Source organism: Galeopterus variegatus, unplaced genomic scaffold (genome assembly GCF_000696425.1).
Source record: "Galeopterus variegatus unplaced genomic scaffold, G_variegatus-3.0.2 Scaffold9339, whole genome shotgun sequence".
NCBI lineage: Eukaryota > Metazoa > Chordata > Mammalia > Dermoptera > Cynocephalidae > Galeopterus > Galeopterus variegatus.
Window position 1 is genome coordinate 54,135 of NW_007735450.1, and position 17,289 is coordinate 71,423.

The 17,289-nt window shown below is 42.1% G+C and overlaps 1 protein-coding gene across 1 annotated transcript; it reads left to right on the forward strand.

The window, feature by feature from the left end:
* Window positions 1–371: 371 nt before the first annotated feature.
* Window positions 372–12,577, forward strand: FRRS1L (ferric-chelate reductase 1-like). Its single transcript, XM_008593562.1, has 3 exons — window positions 372–1,980; window positions 7,532–7,778; window positions 11,579–12,577. The coding sequence occupies exons 1-3, from the start codon at window positions 1,897–1,899 to the stop codon at window positions 11,749–11,751; spliced, it is 504 nt and encodes a 167-aa protein (XP_008591784.1). The 5' UTR covers window positions 372–1,896; the 3' UTR covers window positions 11,752–12,577.
* Window positions 12,578–17,289: the final 4,712 nt, after the last annotated feature.

Below are 17,289 nucleotides of genomic sequence, written 5' to 3' on the forward strand. Positions count from 1 at the left end.
GTGTAATTCTGGTGATTAGGTGTTGCTTTGTGTTGCTTCGCCCCCACAGATTTGTCACCCCACTTCCCCTGGATGACGGAAACACAAAGGATTACTCAAAGCCCATCTCTTCCAAGCAGTGAGAAGCCCCGAAGTGGTTAACTTCCCTTCCTCGGGAAATTAATGCCAAATTGGGGTTCTCTTCCTGCATTTATTTTCCAGACAAGGAAGTTACAGGAAGCCAACAAAGGTGGGGTTGTAGTTGAACAGTATAGGCTGGTAACTTTCAGTGAAACAAGCCAGATGACATTCCAGTAAGGCTATTAAGTGGTCTTAACAACACAAGCTTGATCTTAGCAAACATTCCTTCTTACAGCAATTTCTCAGTATCTTTACATAACAATCGGTAACTAATCTGTCTCTGAGCCAGCAACCTGCTATGCCACAAATCTTTATCTTACACAGAGATTTACAGCCTGAGGAAGATTTCCTGTCCTTGCAAGGTCAGTATTTGAAAGTGCAAGGCTTTGGAAAACCAGACCCTGTGAAGTACATATGCCTTATAGTATATTCCACAATTAGGAGATGTTTTTGAGAAGAGAAGGAGTTTTAGTACCCTACTGGCTTCAGAGTGACTTGTTTTCTGGCCCATTCTTTAACTTTTCTTACCCCTTTTCATCTTCTTCACCCAGTTTCGTGCAGCCGTGATCTTACATCTTTTCCCAGCTGCTCAGAGTATCTCTGCCAGCATAGTAGCATGTTCTTACCTCCCTCCTCAATCAAAACGTAGCACCCTTGTGCGTTGTTCCTTCAGACACCTTCCATCTGAGCACCCATTGCTACAATTTTCTGTCATTCTGAAAATGATATAATTCAGTGTTTCTCAAACTAGGGCTTGCCGGTTCTTAAAGGATCCAAAAGTCTTCTGTTAAGAAAATGTAAATTCGTGTTTTCATTCCAATGCTGCTCTTTAAAAAGGTGAATGTATGCATAATCTGACTATCTGGATAATTGCCTTATACTGCTATATGTTTTAGTGTCTGATTTGTAATTGTGTTAGTACTGAGGAGCCCAACAGAACAAAGGCAAATTTTATAAATAAATGATGCATTCATGTTCAGCAAATACCAGATGAGGTATTTATTTGGTGCATTGTATGAATGAGGGTTTTGCAGCAGTTCAAACAGATAAAAATGGAACAGAATTGAGCCATCATACTGTAGTCATCATGCTAAGAACATGCTCAACTCAGAAGACCTTTTAATGGTACAGTCAGACATACCACATGCACATAAGCAGAAATTTACTTTCAGTAAAACCACATCATCCTTTTCATGAATGCTGTGAATGGCAATGTTCCTGGGTTTTTTTAGCCTAATTTATATTTAATTTGTAAATTTGTATTAGTTTAATTGTATGAAAATTTGTAAGTAAAAAGAGTTGGTATACATTTAATTAACAAAACTATTTAAATTATTAACTTGGAGGATCTTTTCCTCTAAAAGGGATTCAGAAATAATTCAATAAGAACTAACGTTTAAGAAACTCCAATGTAATATAGAGAACACTGGCTGGGAGTTTGGAGACTCAGGTTTAAGTCCTGTTGCAGCCACGGACTTCACTATACAATTTTGGGCAAGCTCCTTCCCATCTCTGGACCTCAGTTTATATGTAGATAAAATGGAGCAGATCATCTCCAAGGTCCCTCCACACTGAGTGAAATTGTGTTTTTAAGATCCCAGGTATCAAAGATCTAATTTGTTTAATAATATTGCTCAGTATCCCGCCTGATACATAGTAGGTGCTTTTAATGTATTTTGAATAAGTAGAAGCAGTAATGTCTCTTTTGATCTACCCTCCAGATATGGCAAACCAGGCTGCAATGCAGAGACCTGTGACTACTTCCTTAGCTACCGGATGATAGGTGCTGATGTGGAATTTGAACTGAGTGCAGACACGGATGGTTGGGTAGCAGTTGGATTCTCTTCAGACAAGAAAATGGTAAGACGCACAGCATGTTAGCAGCTGATTTTTCCATTTAGTTTGCTGTGCTACTTTAGATGTTAGAAGCAAATTAATTGATCAAAGTAGTATAATAATTATATTAGTTATAGCTGTCTGATTGCAAACTAAAAAAATTCAAGCTAGCTTGGATAGGAGGGTTCATTATCAGAATACAAGGTGTCTTGTGGCACCCATACTCATCAGCTGTTTCCACAGTAATGCTGCAAGAAGAGCCTCCAAAACTCCATGGCTTTTAACAGTAAGCATTTATCTCTTGCTCACATGTGTGTGGGTTGGCTGGGGTTCAGCTTATTTTAGGTGGGGATCAGCTGGGCTTGGCTCCAGTCCATGGGTTGGATTCAGGTTTTCTCTAGTCATTCTGGAATTGGTAGCTACCAAGGCATGTTCTTTTCATGGCAGAGGCAGAAATGCAAGAGCCACTGTAAGAGGAATACTGTTTTTTCTCTCTACTCACACACTAAACACAGAGCATTTCTGTGACCAGATTTGTATGGGGTTTTTCCCCATACAACAAGAAATTCTCTAGTACACACCAATTGGGGGTCCTCTAATTCAATTCATTTGTGACATTATCTACCTGGAGATGACCTTAGATCCCACAAGCCAAGAGCTTAGTCCCACAAGACTGCCCCACTTTGGATGCCAATTGCAAGTCCCAGATTGTGACCTGTGCTTCTGACCAACCACTTATAAATCAGCGTTCCACAACCCACTCCTTGGATTCCATTAATTTGCTAGATTGGCTCACAGAACTCAGGGAAACACTTTACTATGTTTACCTGTTTATTATAAAGGGCATTACAAAGGATATAGATGAATATCAAGATGGAAGAGATGCACAGGGCAAGGTATGGGGGAAAGGATGCAGACCTTCCATGCCTTCTCCAGGCACGCCACCCTCCAGGAACCTCTATGTGTTCTGCAATCCTGAAGCTCATCTGAACCCTGTCCCTTTGAGTTTTTATGGAGGCTTCGTTATGTAGGCATGATTGACTAAATCATTGGACGGTAATGATCAACTCAACCTTCAGCCCCTCTCCCGTTCCCAGAGATCAGGGAGTGCGGCTGAAAGTCCTAACCCTGTAATTATGCCTAGGTCTTTCTGGTGACCAGCCCCTATCCTAAAGCTACCTAGGGTCCCCTAGCCACTAGTCATTTCATTAGCATACAAAGACACTCTTATCACTCTGGAGATTCTAAGAGTTTTGAGAGCTGTGTGCCCGGGACCAAGGACAGAGACCAAATACATATTTCTTATATCACAATATCACAACCACATAAGCATATTTCATACCTCCACTCATGTCACATCTGCTAACATTCCATTGCCCAAAGCAAGTCACACAGCCAAGCCCAAAACGAAAGGGCCAGGAAGTACACTCCCCTTACCAACAGGCCCTGCAAAGGTGTGGGTATATAATACTACTACAGGGGGGGTGAAGAGTTGGGTCCAACTATTCAGTCTTCCACAGTACCCACGGGCAAGAAAACATCTGGACCCCAGGGCTGTGGGCAGGAACAGGCAGGACATCAGGAGCCCAGGCATGGTTCATCTCTGTACTCTTCTTTTCTCTGGGCCTCCACTGCATGCTGCCCTCACTGCTCTGCAGCCCCATCATTTTCCTCTGCACTGTGCCAGGGTTTTCTGTAAACTTCTAGATTTGTTAGGCCTCTCTGCCTTTGCACCTGCTGCCACTCTTGTCTGGAGGACCCTTCCCCTTCTCTCTACCTGCCTGTTTTTTTTGTTGTTTGTTTGTTTGTTTTCCGTTTTTTGTCTTTTTTCGTGACCGGCAACGGATCGCAACCCTCAGCGTCGCACCCGTACCGGACCGGGACCGGCAACGGGATTGCAACCCTCGGTGTTGCGCCCGCACCTCGCTCAGCCAGTGAGCAGCCGGTCTGTACGTGGGATCTGAACCCTCGCCGGGAGTGCCGCCATGCTCCCAAGCGGTGCACTGTAGCAGTGCGCCACCGGGCCGGCCCATACCTGCCTGTTTTGAGGATACTACAGTGGTACAGGTGGGAGAGGAGGGCAGCTCAGACTGTTACCCAACTCATATCCAGCTGCCTACCCCCTTGAGAAGAAAAGAAAAAAACTCAGAAGTCAAATGATTGGTGTTAGAAAAGCAGATGTATTCAGCCGAAGGAGATGGTAGGCTATCCCATCCCAAAGATTTAGATTTACTGAGGGGTTTTTAAAGGAGGATTCGAGGGAATGGAATGTGAGAGGTGAAATGGACGAGAGAAGGAGACATGAGTTACAAGGGGTCCATGTCTATGGGTCGGGTACAAGTTCTTGCCAAGACCTCATCTAGTTTCCGTTCTCTTCTTTGCTGTTATCTTAGGACCCTGCAAGATTTTTTTTTTTTTTTTTTTGTCCTTTTTGAGACCGGCCGCACCGTGCTCAGCCAGTGAGTGCTGTGAGCGCACTGGTCATCCCCATATAGGATCCGAACCCGTGGCGGGGGCACTGCTGCGCTCCCAGCGCCACACTCTCCCTAGTGCGCCACGGGCTCGGCCCAGGACCCCGCAAGATTTTGATTTGCGCTGGTGTACTTGGCTGGTGCCCAAGGTCAGCTTCCAGTCACTGGCCTTGATCATTTCTCAAAGCTCTACAAGTCTCAAAGAAAGAACTGTTAGCTTTATAAAGTACTAATTAGCTTCTCAGCCTTGTTTTCCTGCTTAGCGAGCAAGATAAGAAAGTCAGGGGATGGGAAGAAAGAGTGGAGAGAAATAAAACTGTCCTTTTAAAAATCCTCCCCTCCTCTGCAGCCCAGGCAGCTTTAGGTCCCAACATGGCTTCAGTCCTGCTCACTCCAATAAGACCAGGGTTATAGCAGCGGTGATGGTGAGAGGGGCTCAGATTTTGGATGTGCTTTGAAGGAAGCACTGGCAGGACTTGCTAAGGGATTGGATATGTGTTGTAGGTGGGTGGTAGGAAAAGACTGGGGGAGCAGTCTAAGCAGTCACCTGCTCTGGTGGCTTTGTTCTTGGAGAGGTCACCAGAAGAATGAACCTTCACCAATTCCCAGTCCAGGCAGTAACACGAGTACAGTTGGTAAGAGTATGTGGATGTGAATCTACATGACTTATCTCCTCCAGTAGTATCAGTAGGAGACACAGCAGGAATGTACAAGCATGTACATTGAAAATGGTCATTTCCTGTCCTGGAATGCATTTGCACTCATGGTGGGGCTGTTAAGATTAGGGGCTCAGAGGAGTGAGGTAGAATAAGGAGCATTCAAATGTTATGTTCAATATTCTGCTATCTAAAGGCCTTTAAAATATCTGCCCTGATACTGTCTGTGAAAGTAGAGGTCTCTCTTTTCTCCTTCTTTTATTTCAAGAAAAAGCAAAATGGAACACCTCTGTAATAGAGGGGTTTAACCTTTTTTTATAGTACATTTTTAACAATTAGACTTTATTTTTTAGAGCACTTTCAGGTTCACAGTAAAATAGAGCAGAAGGTACAGAGATTTCCCATTTACCCCCCTGGGTCGTCTCCCCCATTATCAACATTCCCTACAGAGTGGTGTGTTTGTTACAAATCGATGAATGCCTTTAACTTTTCAAACTTGTTTTGAAAAAAATTTAAACCTACAGACAATCTGCAAGGATAGTACAATAAGCTTATATATACACTCACACATATATAATATACGTGTGTGTGCGTGTGTGTGTGTGTGTGTGTGCTTTATCCAGATTCACCAAATTACTTTTTTTATTGTGGTAAAATGCACATAATATAAAATTTACCATTTTAACCATTTTAGAGTATATAATTCAGTGGTATTGATTACACTCAGTGTTGTACAACCATCATCACTCTCTGGTTCTAGAACTTTTTCATGTGTGATAACATTTTGTCACACGTTTTATTGTCTCTCTGCTGCTGCTATGACTACTACTTATTATTATTTTCCTGGGACCCTTGCTATGGGGATTGAACCCTTGACCTTGGTGTTACCAACACCGTGCTCTAACCACGTGAGCTAATCAGCCAGCCCACTGATATCATGACCTTTTTAACTCTAAATACTTTAGTAGGTATCTCCTAAAATCAAGGACATTCTCTTTCATTATACAGTTTATTTATTAAATTCAGGAAATTTGACGCTGATATGATAGTATTATCAAATATGCTGTATATTTTCAAATGTTGTCAGTTGTCCCAGTATTGTCCTTTAAAGACTGTCACTCTGAAATCGGTTTTGTGGAAAGAGACATCCTCTTCTTTTCTCTGTCTCTGCTGGTGACTCTTCTTGTGTGAATGCACTTCAGTGGTTGGCGGACCATCTGCATGGTGGCTGTGGCGTCTAGCCACTTTTGCAGCAGCCATGGTTATTGTGGTAGATGTGGTGGGCCACCTACGTGGAGGAGCTGCTTTTGGCATGCTCCTTGTCACTGGCGGTATGTCTGGTTGTGGGGTGTGTTTGGTCCCTTTCTCCATGCCTCTGGTCCCTGAGCAGGCCCCAAGGCACTGGCCCCATGTGCCTGGTTGTGGGACAGGGGTCCACTCCCCTTATCCATGTCCCGGGTCCCTGGGCAGGCCCCGAGGTACTGGCGCAGTGTGCCTGGTTGTGGGAGGAGGGTCCAGTCCCCTTATCCATGCCTCGGGTACCCAGGTGGGCTCCACGGTGCTGGTGTTTTGTGCCTGGTGTGGGAGGAGGGTCCAGTCCTCTTCTGCATGCCTCTGGGCTGGGCAGGCCCCAAGCTGCTGGCACGGTGTCCCTGGTTGTGGGAGAGAGGTCCAATCCCCTTCTCCTTGCCTCGGGTCACTGGGTGGGCCTTAAGGTACTGGTGTGGTGTGCCTTGTAGGATGAGGGTCTGGTTCCTGGCTCCATGCCTCAGGTCACTGGGTGGGACCCAAGGCACTGGCTTGGTGTTCCTGGTTGTGGGGGAGACATCTGGTCCCCTTCTCCATGCCCTGGGCCCCTGGTTGGGCTCTGAGGTGCTGGCATGGTGTGCCTGGTTGTGGGAGGGTGGTCCGGTCCCCTTCTCCATGCCCGAGTATGGTGCGCAGGCCCCGAGGCACTGGTGCAGTGTGCCTCGTTGTGGGAGAGAGGTCCAGTCCCCTTCTCCATGCTCTGGGTCCCTGGGTGGGCTCCAAGGTGCTGGCATGTTGTGCCTGGTTGTGGGAGGGTTGTCTGGTCCCCTTCTCCATGCCCTGGGTCCCTAGGTGGGACCCAAGGTGCTGGCGTGATGTGCCTGGTTGTGGGAGAGAGGTCCATTCCCCTTCTCCTTGCCTCGGGTCCCCGGGCAGGCCCCAAGGTGCTGGCATGGTGTGCCTGGTTGTGGGAGAGAGGTCCATTCCCCTTCTCCTTGCCTCGGGTCCCCGGGCAGGCCCCAAGGTGCTGGCATGGTGTGCCTGGCTGTGGGAGGGTGGCTAAGGCTTTTTAATGGCACTTAAAAGGATTTTTTTGGTGGGATTTCAAATTACTGAGGTAACGGGTTTCTATATTTCTGGTGACAAATTTGCAAAAGACAAACCTTTCACTTTTTTCTTCTTAATCATTTTTCATGTTAGGGTGGTGACGACGTCATGGCCTGCGTCCATGATGACAATGGCAGGGTCCGCATACAGCACTTCTATAATGTAGGCCAGTGGGCAAAGGAGATTCAGAGAAATCCTGCCAGAGATGAAGAAGGAGTTTTTCAGAACAATCGGGTCACCTGCAGATTTAAACGCCCAGTGAATGTTCCCAGAGATGAAACAATTGTTGATCTGCATTTGAGTTGGTATTATCTGTTTGCCTGGGGTCCAGCCATTCAGGGTAAGCTTACATTTTAGCGTCTGGATTAAACACCAGACAACACTGTGCTTGTATTCATGATTAATTAAAGTTACACTGTGTATGCAAGAGAGCGATAAGCACTCTGGATAATAGAAAAGAAAAAGGAGCTATGACTCCTACCTTCAGAAGTTACAGTGGATTTATTATACACATGGACAAGCATATAGACAAAGCTAGAGCAGCACAAGATAGTATGTGATGAGTTATGTGCTTAGTGAAACAGATCATATGTCTGCTATGTGAGGGGGTAGGGGTTCTATTTAATTCTCATAGTGTGTTCATTTACTCCCTACTACGTCTTTGAGAGGTATGGACATTATTATCCTCATTTTAGCGAGATTAAGGAACTTGCTCAAAGCTAATTAATGGAAAAAACTAAAACTCAGTCCTAGTTCTGTCTGACTCCAAAGTCAGTGATACTCTTAACTCCTATACTTTAAATATGAAAAAAGGGCTTCTAGAGACTTCTCTAGAGGTTGACACCAAGCATTTCATAAGTGCTCACTTTATGACCACTCTAGTGGTCACAAAGCCACCTATAATTCAGCCCATTACTCCTCCAATTTGAATGTGTATAGGAATTACTTGGCTATATTGTTAAAATGCAGTTTTCTGTAGGTCTTGGGTGGGGCCTGAGACTGTGCATTTCTCACAAGCTCTCTGGTGATGCTGGTCCCTGGATGGCCTCATGTTGGGTGGCTGGGCTCTTCAGCTTTTCCCCAACAAAGACCCATGGATAGTATGAGATCTTTTAGAGACTGCTAAAATCAAGTTACCCTGTTTCTTGAGCATTCCTTCTGGTTGACCGCCTAATGGCCTGACCGAGCATGGAAGTAAGCTTGGTTTGCTGTCCTGGTGCTAAACCCGTTCTGACTCCTGGTCCTTGCATTCTTTTCACTGTGTGCCCATCAACTATTTGTTGCCCAATCTGATCTGGTTGTTTTTTCCTTTGATCCGTCCCCATTGATCAGTCTGGAGATTACATAATCTAGTTTTTTGCCTGTTGCCAATTAGGAAAATACTTGGATGCCTCCAGATTTGTGACACCTTTTCCATTTGATGTTTTCCCATATTTCTGACAGTGGATCTTCAAGTACTTTCAGTACCCTGGGAAATAAATGATATCTCATCTTGGAGAAATGAACTCATTTAAAATGATGGCACTGGAGTCTAAAAATGAGTTTGGGTATTGGTTGTGCCCCTTGGTGGCTGTATAATATTTAGTCTGTTATCTAAATTCTGAAATTCATTTCCTTATTTCTAAAATGGGGATAAAAGTAATACCTGCTTCAAAGGTTTATTGTAAGGATTAAATGAAAACAAGTACATATTTGAAATTGCTTGCCAGATTGGGAAGTGCTATGTTTTCAGAAAGTCATCTTCTTACGTATATGGTATACTAGTCTCACGTTCAAACCCCTCTCCAAATCTGATCTTGCTTTACTTGATAGGCTCTCTCAGGACTTCTGTTGTTCTCACTTTCTGCAAGCAAAACAGGCACATTCCTACCCCATATACAGGCTTGTGCTTTTCTTGTTTCCTGACTGCCCTTCTAGTGCCTCTCTATTGATTAAATCCTATCCATTCTCTTAAGGTCTCTTGAACGGAATAAACATGGAGCTAAGGTGTGAAGGGGGTATAGGATTGGGTTTTCCTCAATGAAGGCATGAACTCGAGGTTCATGGTTAAGTCTAGGAGCCCATGCAGATTACCAGTGAAGTGATGTTAGGTAGGAAAGGTAATGGGACCTGTTGAGAGAATGCCAATCTGAGGAGTTTGATTTGTGTTCACAGGAGCCAGCACTGGAACAGGGACTTGACATGTCAAGTTCAGCAGGGCTTCCTTAGCACACAGTACTTTAAAAACCCTCACTCTGAGCCCTATTCCTAAGGAGACCTTTGCACTGAGTTCATATGCCTTAGTCTCACTAACCTAAGTTTCATATGGATTATTCAGGAGGTCGGGCACTTCTAATCAACTTCAGCTTAGTAAGTATCTGTCAAGCTCTTTTACTTGCTGTAATCCTGCACTGACTGGGCTAACTATCACGTTAGCGCTGGGTCTGGAGCTCACAGACCCCTCAAGCCTGTTGTCCAGACTGGGTCACAAACACTTCACATGCCAAGCTGGGTCCCCAGACCCCTCCCACACCAGGCTGGGTCACCACAGACCCCTTACACGCAGGTCTATGAGCTAGGTAACTGGCAAACAGGTCCTTGGAAGTCCTACGTAGGTTGGAGAGCATGGGGCGGATACCCGAGGCAGATGCCAGCCAAGCCACAGCGCTGCACATGTGCTCCAACTCCACCCACACACAATCTATTTACAAAGAATGCACCACAACACCCCCAACCGGACAGGCAGGCAAGGTGGCCTGATCAAATTATTGTATTTTCCCAACAGTATCTTTTACACACAGCCTTTCCGTCTTTCTTCTTGTAACCAGGTCAAAATCACCATTCTTTCACATTTCTAAAGGACTGGTTCCCTGGCCAGCAGCCGAACCCAGGCAGTGACAGTGAAAAAACCAAATCCTAACCATTAGACCACAGGCTGGAGCACCTACTTTCTGTAACATTCTACCTACTCTGCCAGACAGACACACAGACACATGCAGACGTAGATGTAGCATACTACACTCTCTCTGGCCTGCCCCTCCAGGCTACTTCTTTATATCCCACAGACAATGAAACAGGGCTTCCATCTATAAGTGAGATGTTAGTGTCGTCACGAGTTATTGGTGATCCACATATAAAAGATAGATTTGAGAGGAAAAATAGTAGCCTTTGCTGTTTGACATATCAAAATAAAGTTTTTCCATTTGGTATAAATAAGATGAAACTCATTAGAGGTGTTCAAAGTGGGCACTCATACAATATTGTCTGCATAGCAGTCTTAAAACTGGGATGCCATGGAGAGACCAGTAGCATTATTCTGATGGGGTGGTGCACAGATTAATGAGAACTGGTTTTTTTTTTTTGTCTTTTTCCGTGTCCGGCAACGGAGCGCAACCCTCAGTGTCGCCCCCGTACCGTATCCCACAGACAATGAAACAGGGCTTCCATCTATAAGTGAGATGTTAGTGTCGTCACGAGTTATTGGTGATCCACATATAAAAGATAGATTTGAGAGGAAAAATAGTAGCCTTTGCTGTTTGACATATCAAAATAAAGTTTTTCCATTTGGTATAAATAAGATGAAACTCATTAGAGGTGTTCAAAGTGGGCACTCATACAATATTGTCTGCATAGCAGTCTTAAAACTGGGATGCCATGGAGAGACCAGTAGCATTATTCTGATGGGGTGGTGCACAGATTAATGAGAACTGGTTTTTTTTTTTTGTCTTTTTCCGTGTCCGGCAACGGAGCGCAACCCTCAGTGTCGCCCCCATACCGGACCGGGACCGGCAACGGGATCGCAACCCTCGGTGCTGCTCCTGCGCCTCGCTCAGCCAGTGAGCGGGAACCGGTCTGTATGTGGGATCCGAACCCTCAGTGGGAGTGCCGCCGCACTTCCCAAGCGGCGCACTATAGCAGTGCGCCACCGGGCCGGCCCGAGAACTGGTTTTTTAAGATAAATTTAGCTAATTTCTATGTTTTTTACTATATGTTAAATTACAGAAAATTCTGATAACTCTAATACCTGATTCCAGATCTTTATAATCACTGCTTATGTATTCAACACTAAAGACTTTTCTTTAGTTTTCTGTTGCTTGCCTACACCATTTTATAACAGTACTTTTTTCGATCGCCCCTTCCCCTTCTATTTCTTTCCTCAAGGCTCCATCACCCGACATGATATAGACTCACCGCCAACATCAGAGCGTGTTGTCAGCATTTACAAGTATGAAGACATTTTTATGCCATCCGCTGCCTATCAGACCTTCTCTTCTCCATTCTGTTTGCTTCTCATCGTTGCCCTGACGTTCTACTTACTGATGGGAACCCCTTAACCACAGATGAAAGGCCAATCAATGAAATGGATTGGAAAGTCTTTCATATAAATATATTTTTAAGGAATAACTAGTATAATTTTAGCTTCTATTATTCCAAAAAAACAGAAACAAAAAACTCATATGGTTTCAGCTTTTTGGAAAAAAGAACAAGCTTCTTTTTTAGTCAAAGAGGATTGTTTAATAATGACCCCATACTTTTGGAAAGTACTTAAAACTTTTCTAAGCACTTTCAAACATATGTTATTTGAGTTCATGACATCTCTGAGTTGGCTTGATGAAAGTTATGATTGCCATCTGACTGAAGGGGATTTGACACCCAGAGAGGCTGCCTTTTTATGATCCACCTGTCATGTAGCCTTGGCTACTTGCTCAAATAACACACAGCAAGGTAGAGAAAGATCTAGACATTGAAATCATGTCTCTGAACAATCTTTACTCTGAGTACTACAGCATAAGAGTTACTAGGGAGTATTACTATGGAGAACTTCTCTGGATGTCCCAGTTTAACAAGTCAGCCTCTTGGGCAGAAGAACATCAAATTTCCATAAAGCCTAAGTGCTTTTGGATATTTACACAGCTGATGGGGAGATTACAGTGATATGAAAATGCTTCATATTTATTTGAAATTTCTTCTCCATTAATGAGTAGCTATGAGAAAACATTTTTATTGCTGTTTGGAAAAGTTAGAAATGGAACTGTGAATGTTCCTGAAGACGTAAAATTATGTTAATGATAAAAAATATGGGAATTCTTAGCAGTTAGAATTTGGATTCTTCTACCACTGTATTTTTTTTTTTTTTTTGTCTTTTTCCATGTCCAGCAACGGATCCCAACCCTCAGTGTTGCCCCGTACCGGACCGGGGACCGGCAACGGGATTGCAACCCTCGGGGTTGCTCCCTCACCTCGCTCAGCCAGTGAGCAGGAACCGGTCTGTATGTGGGATCCGAACCCTCGGGCGGGAGCGCCGCCGCGCTTCCCAAGCAGCGCACTTATCCAGTGCGCCACTGGGCCGGCCCTACCACTGTATTTTTAAATTAAGGTATTCATCCGTGGTTGCAGACAATTCTGTTGTCAGAATCAGCATACATTGAATATGACTAAATATATATTATAACAGACAAATCATCTTAATAAAAATTTAAGGCCTCTTAATGATAAATCAACATTTTTGGAGATTGTAGAAATTTGGAGTAGGAATTTTTAAAAGATGAGATGTTTTTGTTGAATGGGAAAATGACCCACAAAGTGAATTCACCTGGAGTATCCATTAAAAATGTTGAGATTTGTAGATTGGACTGGCAGTCAGCACAATTTATAACACCCCGTTTATGTGATGTGTTTCCTGTTTTCAAAGAAGCCCCAATGTTCCTTTGTTCAACATGTCTGTGCTAACAGCCCATTTAGAGGACAGGAATCTACTTGTGCTTCTGGGGCATTTCCACTGTGACATTCCAGAATTCACTGGCTTGCCCCCATTTCTATAAAGCTGGCTTAAACTTTATGGTTTTTATGATTAAATGACACTGGAGACTGTGATTTCTAATGACATCCTCAAGATTCATGTCAGAGGTGAACATTTGCCTGTGGGGAGAGCTTTCAAATTCTTCTGCAACCAAATCAAAATAAGGAAAACATCGATGTTCTGTGACATTGCACAGTTACCAAGCGCTTCCGAGGGACATAGGAGAAATATTCCTCATTGTAGATGGGGAGAGATTAAATGAGATCAAGTGAGCGATGGAACTGGGTAGGATTTGAACTCAAGACCTCTGGTTCACATTCACAACTCTGCCTGGCCACCAGCGCCTCTTTACTATGATCTTCAGTCACAGCTGAGCATGACCTGTGCATCACCTTCTCAGCTGTAGTGGTTGTTAAGTAGTGAGGATACTGACTATGCAGGCATCCACGTTGTAAATAAGAAAGCAAATATTTTTATATTTCACTCTCTTATGTGTATAATATTTGAGCTATAAATAGATTAAGATGAAAGAGAGACTTTAGCTAGCAGCAGGCAGGGAGGGAATAAATGAATGGTTTCCTTCAGCTTATGTTTCAAATCAAGTTGGTTATTTCACTAATTGTTTCTACTTTGACTACCAGTTTTGCATATTTATGCTTAGAACTTTCAATGACTTCTCATTGCCAGTGAGGTAAATGCAAACCATTTTGATGACCTCCAATATCATCTTTTCTGTACCTCCTCACTTGCTAGGTCCCAGCAATACTGAAGGGCTCTCAGTTCTTCAGACCTGCTCTCTCTCACCTCTCTGGTGTTCTCTGCATTCAAACATTCTCTGCCTCCTGTGCTTGTTGAAGTCCTTATTACTTTCAGGTCACAGCTTAAATATTTCTTTCTCCAATCCCCTGGACTACGTATGTTTAGATCCTGCCAAATGCCTCAACATAATACTCATCATACCTTACTCCAATTGCTGGCTTGTCCTCCCTCCTAACTTTCTAATGTGGGGACCATTTCTCATTACTTGTCATTGTAGTGGACACTACCCCGTAGTAGGTGCTCAGCAAACACTTGTGGAATGAATAAATATATGAAATTACTTCTATGGCAAGTTTTTTGGTTCAGAAGGCTTGTATTTCATATACATTACTAGATCATCCAACATTTTTATATTCTTCCACTTTTATATTCATCTGTGATCAAACTATAAACCATTCTTTTAGCAAACACCGATCTTTGTCTTTTGAACCGTAAATAGAAAGATCTTTAGTAACAATGCTGTTTTGCCCTGCAGTGAATATTAGTTGACATTTTAAAACAATAATCATTGTTCAGAAATAAGAATTCACAAACCAGGGATGCAGAACAGCATTTGACCATCATCTCAGAGAACCATCAATTGATAAGACATGCTGATGTTAAAGCTCTGATGATTTCAATTTCATTCATTCTTATCTAATATAAGGGAATCTACTTCTAGTATATCTTTGTATTTCCATTTTCTAATATAAAACTTGTCATGGGGGAGATGCTCAATCAGTCTTTTTTATAAAATGCCTAAATAGAATAATAATAATGCTAGTTAAATGTATTTAGTGCTGTTCTAAGCACTTTGCATGGATTAACTCGTTAAATCCTCAGAACAACCAGAGGAAGTAGATTCTATTACTAGTCCAATTTTACAAATGAAAAAACTGAGGCTAATCATTTGGCATAAATTACCAGTACAGGCAAGGACTTTAGAGACCATTTAATCAAAAGCACTTACTATACAAGGGGGCAACTGAGGCCTAGGGAAGTGACATGATTTCCTATACCTTCACATGCATTATTAAACTTTTATTAAATGGAACCCAGTATCCACGCTCAAATTAACTAGGTGCCTTTTTTCAACTTTAGCAATTTACAATGAATAGGAGAAATTTTTATAGCTATATTTGGGGAAAGGAGCACATTTTACTTTGTTTCAACTTTCTTCTCTGCTTAAAAGAATTTTGATTCTTTATTTTATCAGTCATTTGAGCACTTTTAATAGTTTTTTTTTTTTTTTAATTTTACCACAGGTTGGACAAAACTGGAAGAATGTATTTGTCTTAGCTGATTTTTAAAAGTGACTTGCCCAAAACCTAGGTCTTCTAACTTGGAGCCTAATACCCTTTTATTGTCCCACTGTAGTATAGAAGGTGAATTTATAAACATGATTTCAGACCAAATGCAGGAGCCATATTTAATTATCTCAAGTTGGCTTTTGTCATTAAAGAAATCAGAAAGTTTGGACAACTCGAGGATCGATTTCCATCCCAGATGACACCTACTACTACTTCTGTAATTATGTATACTGTCTATATTCTGGATTTTGTGCTTAAGATATATTTCCACTGAGGTTGTGTGTCATTCTTAGCTCTAACCCAAGGGCCAGCAACTTTCTCTGTAAAGAGCCAGATGGTAAATATTTTAGACTTTGCAGTCTCTGTCTTACCTATTCATCTCTGCTGTAGGCAGTACATAAGTGAATGAACATGGCTGTGTTCCAATAAAACTTAATGGACACTGAAATTTGAATTTCATATAATTTTCACATGTCACAAATATGAGCATACTTCAAAAAGTTCATGGAAAGATTCGTATTATCTTTTAATTCTATTTTTCCACGAACTTTTTGAAGTACCCTTATATTATTTTGATTTAAAAAAAAACTCTTTAAAATGCAACAATCATTCTTAGCTTGCAGGCCACAGAAAAATAGAAAGCAGGCTGCGTTTGGCTGTGGACTGTGGTTTTTCCACCCTTGCTCTTGGCTAGGGAGACACCAATGTATCATGATCAGTTGTAAAGTTTATTGCGAGTAGTAAGTTACTGGTTAATCGTAAAAATATCAAAGTTAGTGAATAATTTGTTTTTAGAATAATAGTTGACTTATTGTTATAAATAAATGGCATAATGGCATTCCCATGCACTTATAATCTAATATATTTTCCAGAGTTGATGCAAAAGAGGTGGTGGTAAAGTATGGCTACGCAGCAGTTTTATTTTGCTTAAGCTGTGGCTATTGGGAGCAATGTTGACTGCTGAACTGCTCTTCCTGGTGACAATTTCAATGTTTCAAAGTAATTTATTTCTCTGTAGAATTTTTTTAACGTTTTATCAAAATCTGCTACACCCACAGGAGTGTTTTGCACATATGACATGCCATCTACCTTATGTATCATAATGGAAAAATGTTTGAGAGCCACTGGAGGAGGCCAGATGCTGAGAAGTGTATACTTTGCTGTTGTATAAATTGTATATCCTTGTTCTATAAACAGAATTGGTTGTTTAGTGAACAGTTTGATTGTTCGCACTGTGTTTATATATATAAATTTGTACATACATGATAGTGTGTACATATGTAAACGCCCACATATACACACCATGAGCACTTGAAAGATCTTTGTCAGGGGTGTTTCTGTTTCTCATCTCTTGACTACTTTAAAACCCAAGAGATAAAACATTGTGCATATTACAGGCAAAACTACCCTTGAGTTTGTAGTAATTTAGTTTGTAGACAGGATTCCTGGATCTTTTATTAAGCCTTGCGTCTTTCATTCAACATTATGTGAATTAAGAACGTATAAAGTATCATCGTTGAATTTGACTTTTCTATACTGTTAAGAAACCAGGACTAGTGTTAGCTGAGTAACTGGCATGTTGATGCAACCTATACACATTTTGTATTTATTAAGATTCTTTATTCAGTTATTCAGTTATCAAATTACTTAGTTTCAATTTGGACTTTATTTTTATATTTAATAGATGGCTTGCGTATAAGTTCCTTTTCATGAAAATAATGGCTAGGCTAATGTGATTTTAAATGTCTGGTGACTAAAAATTGAAGTGAATCATCAAGCTATTTGGGATTTTGCACTTAAAATATACTGATGCTTGATTAATATTTTCAGTTTTCTTCTGGATCTTTGTTATTAGGCAAATAGCCATTCAGTTTGATTCTTCTGGAAAGTAATCAATTCTCTAAGGTTACGGGGTGCTGCGGTAAGCATGGTATTTACCTGGGGCACTAGAGTCCTTACCTTTT